General features: G+C 38.4%; 1 protein-coding gene across 2 annotated transcripts in view; it reads right to left on the bottom strand.

Moving 5' to 3' along the window:
* Positions 1-4,235, bottom strand: part of LOC119599362 (scoloptoxin SSD14-like) — a 43,961-nt gene extending 39,726 nt beyond the window's left edge. For both annotated transcript variants that reach the window (XM_037949131.1, XM_037949130.1), the window contains exon 1: positions 4,167-4,235. In XM_037949131.1, the coding sequence (XP_037805059.1) occupies positions 4,167-4,171 (5 nt within the window). In that variant the 5' untranslated portion in view covers positions 4,172-4,235. The remainder of the gene's footprint in view (positions 1-4,166) is intronic.
* Positions 4,236-4,797: the final 562 nt, after the last annotated feature.

Here is a 4,797-nt window from a genome sequence, read left to right on the forward strand (position 1 = left end):
TGAATATAGCTTTTGTCTTTACTCTTTGGGTTAATAATATTGAATACTGACTAGATTGAGAGATATTTTCGCTGTTTTACTTACGTATATGTTTATTGCAATTTACTTATCTATCTATTTACTGCAATTCGAAGTTCAACGGTTTTTATTTGCTTTTATTTCTGTGTAATGACATTAACTACTAATATAACAATGATAAAAATAATATAATTCTCGATATATATACTGCAAATATTGCTTTTTCATGTTCATTAATGAGCTACGTATTAGGGAAGAGAAAATGTCGTGTTTGTGCTGCTGTTAAGTCGGTTACAGCCAATGGTTGTTTACTCGGACAGAATACAGCTCACAGTGTATTTTTGTGTATATTTTTTTTTATGATATTTGTAGCTTCTCTGCCTTCTCGGTCTTTTTCTATATATCTCCTCCTATCTCCACACACACACACAAACACACACACACACACACACACACACACACACACACATACACACTTCGAATCTCTCTCTTAACAGCCTGAGATCCATCCTCATGAAGATTCAACTCCGCGACCATTTAAGGTTTTAATGCTATCAGCTAAAGTATTTTTTTTTCTTTCTTGCTTATCAAGAATTAGCAAGAAATCATTAGGTGGGTTTGTCCCCATTTAATAGTGTGTACCATCGGGTTCTAAGGTTAAAAATTGGCATATGGGGGTATGGTATGGCTCGTATTTTCTTGTTTGTTTTGATGTGCAAAATGGCATGTAAAGAAACGTCCACAGCAGCTGGCTTTCTCATAGTTTCACTCTCTCTCTCTCTCTCTCTCGCCCTCTTTTCTCTCTCTTTCCCACTCGCTCTCTCTCTCTCTCTCTCTCGCTGTTTTTTCTCTCTCTTTCTCACTCGCTCTCTTTTTCTTTCTCACTCGCTTCCTCGCTTTCTTCCATACTGGACATTACAAGTTATTATTCTTTCATTCCCTTGCTTTCCCTCCTATGTCAGTCACCATGAATTTTCTCGGCCTGTTTTTGTCTCTGTATCTTTCTTTCATGCCAGACATCATGAGTCATTATCCTTCCATTCTCTTTCGCTGCCTCTCATGCTAATCATCATGAATTTTCTCTCTTTCTCTTGCACCACAAGGATATGAAAGGGTCAGATTTACCTATTATTTGCTATTTTTTTAAAAGTACACATTTACATCATAAGACACAAGTAAACGTTGATTAGCAATGCCAGTGACGTGTAAGGGTCTTCCCAGAGAATACCGGTTTTACAACGAAATGTCTTGTTCAGTTACATGTCTTGTTACATGAGTGCTCTTAAGGGAGCACTCATGTAACCTTTTTTTCTTCTAATTTGCATATATTTTTTTAAAGCTATCGAACAGGGCTTCAAGGTCATGTTCATAAATAAGTTGGATGTTAGGATGAGGAAGAAGAAAGTATGAGTGACACGAGGTTGTGAGCGGGAGAAAGTTGTGAGGAAGAGGAATTTGTTGGAGAGGGAGTTGTTAGGGCGTGAGGAGATTGTGAGGGAGATCTTGGTAGGGAGGTAGGTTGTGAGGGAGGATTGGAAGGGAGAGGGCTGTGCGGGAGAGGACTTGTTAAGGAGAAAAGGGGTGAGGGAGAGTTGTTGGGGAAGGAGGGGGTTCTGAGGGAGAGGACTTGGGAGGGAGGGTGGGGGTTGTGAGGGAGGAGGGATGGGGGTTGTGAGGGAGGAGGGATGGGGGTTGTGAGGGAGGAGGGAGGGGGGTTGTGAGGAAGGGAGGGGGTGTTGTGAGGGAGGAGGGAGGGTGGGGGAGGCCTTGTAGCTCACCCTATCCCTCTCTTACTCGCGTCCTGCATTTCAAAATTAGTCATGCTACTTCAGTGATGATTTTGCTGTTTTTGTCTATCTCTCTCTCTCTCATTCTCTGCCCGTTTCTCTTGTCCCACTCACACTGCCTTTACCTTCTACTGACCATCCCTTTCATCACATTCTCCCTCATCTCTTCCCTCTCTCTCCCCCTCATCCCTCCCTCCTTCATTTCTTCCCTCTCCCTCCCTCCTTCCCTCACCCCTTGGCTCTCCCTCCCTCAACCCTTCCCTCTCCCTCTGTCTGTCTCTCGAATAACAATGAACAACTGAACACATCGACAGGATGAACACAATCATAACGACAGTTAGTTCTATTGCCTCTGAATTACTAACTACGATTCTACGCCTTCTGAAGAGCAATGCCGCTTATTCTCTCTTTGTTAAGCAGAAGCTCAACCTATTAAAACAAATAAAACGAAATAAAAAACAAGTCATCCTTATTATTCAACCGATCGCGAGTGAACGAGTGTTTAAATAACGCAACAGCTCAACTACCCTGCTCAGTGGTTGGCCGATAACCGTGACTTGGCGAAATGCTCTTCTGAGGAGATGCTTTCATCTGCCTTATCACTCGGTTTGTCTCTTCCTTCTTTTATCCCTATCTCTGGCTATCTTTATACTGTCTGTTTTCGGTTCATTCGTTTCTTTTTATGTATACATCATCATCCTGAGTCAATTCACCGATCTTTTCCAACTTTGTCTGTCTTGCGTTTTTTGTTTCCAGTCTTGGCCCCCGAATTTCGTTATTTCGTCACTCCATCTCGTCACTGGCCTGGCTCTTGGCCTGTTTGTTATCTATAACCCAGTTTGTAACTTTCTTTGCCCATCTGTCGTCCTATCTCTGACATGTTTGACCTGCCAATTGCCTTTTTTTTTCTTTTTGATGCTCCTATGTATATCTTCCACTTTTGTCTGTCTCCACGTTGCCCTCATCCGATCTCTTAGGCTAATTCCTAGCATCAACCTCTCCATCCCTCTCTGGGCACTTATTAGTCTCCTCTCCAGTAATTTGGTTGTAGTCCATGTTTCTGATTCATAGGTCGTAACTGGGAGGACGCATCGGTTAAACTTTTCTTTTTAAATATAATGGAAAGGAGCCTCTTACGTCGCTAGATGCATCGCTGAATTCCTCTTGGCTAGAAATTGAAATCTACTGTTATGATCTTAGTCATTTTCTTGTTCATCCTAAGTCCGACTTTCAGACTTTCTCTATTCAGATCGTTTCACTGAAGAGAACAATATCATCTGCAAATTTTAGTTTATTTAGGTATTCGTCTCCTATTTTGATACCCTTTCCGCTCCATTCTAGCTTCTTCACAATTTCCTCTAGGCAAGCTGTAATGTTTTGGTGAGATGGTGTCACCCTGTCTAACACCCTTTTTAATTGGTATTTTATCGGTTTCCGTGTGGAACTGGAAAACTGTTGTCCCATCTTCGTATAGATCTTCTAATATTTTACAATGTAACTCCTCTACTCCCTGTCTTTGAATAGCTTCAGAACTGTAATCTACGAATGCCATACACAGTGGTTCCCTGTATTCGTTTATTTTTTCTCTTATTTGCGTGAGCGTGTGGATGTGGTCTGTTGTTCAGAATCCACTGCGGAAGCCTTCTTCTTCTCTAGGCTGGTTAGAATATATTATATATATTATATATATATATATATATATATATATATTACTGTATATATATATATATATATATATATATATATATAATAATATATATATATATATATATATATATATATATATATATATGTATATCTATATATATACTATATATATATATATACTATATATATATATATATATATACATATGTATATATATATATATATATATATACTATATATATACAATTACATATATATATTCTATGTATATATATATATATACTATATAATACTATATTATATATATAATATTTATATATTATATTTATATATTTACAATACATTATACACACACACACACACACACACACACACACACACACACACACACACACACACACACACACACACACACACACACACACACACACACGTATGTCATACGCACTGGAGTGTATTTAAGTGTCATTGGATTTTCTTCGCTTCCGGGTACATCCACTTCGAGAAATAAGATCTGGACATGAAGGCGAAAGGAATTACTACATTTGCGAAACCATTCCATTCTGGTCAGGCCTCCTCCCCGTCTTTCGAATCTCTTTCCACATGCCCTAAATTAATTCTTACCATCAAACCACCACAAAATACAATCAAGAAAATAAAATTATGTAACCACTCCCCACACACAAAGAAAAATTGTAGAAATAATGTACTTACAGCATGGTTAATACAAGGGATTTCGGAAGTCGCGAGAAGCGCACTTTATCCTTCAACAGTTAGAGCTTACTGACCCTGTGGTTTTGGAACATCACCTATACCTCCCGTGGTGCCCTGAGTTGCCTAGTGCGGAATTCAGGGCATTTTATCAAATACGTTTTTTTACGAACCTTAGCAACATGGGAAGAAGGTTAATGTCATGATAACTAGAGTACAAGAACTATTCATTCTGACATTGTTGAAGGTTTTGTGACATACTCTGATATAATAGAAAAGGAGGTTAATCTTGGCAGGGAAGGTGTCAACAAACAAAAATATGGCGCCAGGATACCCTTCAAAACAATTTAATTTGATATATAACAGTAACTGAAGTCAGTGTCAGTAGATTCATAGAAACTGAGATATTTTACCGAAATAAAAAAAATGGCTTTGCTTGTTCGGTGAATCTCGTTTATTGAGACTGAATAACTCGACATTATATTAAAGTTAGGTGAGTATTTGGCTACTCCTAAAAGTGAAATGTAAAAAGCTGAAGGCATATAGCTTATTGAAATTATAATATATCACTCATTCGAAGATCATATCGTTGAAGTAATAACTTTGGCAATACATTTCAACCTTTTCATTAAAT

The sequence above is a fragment of the Penaeus monodon genome, chromosome 42 (assembly GCF_015228065.2).
Source record: "Penaeus monodon isolate SGIC_2016 chromosome 42, NSTDA_Pmon_1, whole genome shotgun sequence".
In the NCBI taxonomy this organism is placed as follows: domain Eukaryota; kingdom Metazoa; phylum Arthropoda; class Malacostraca; order Decapoda; family Penaeidae; genus Penaeus; species Penaeus monodon.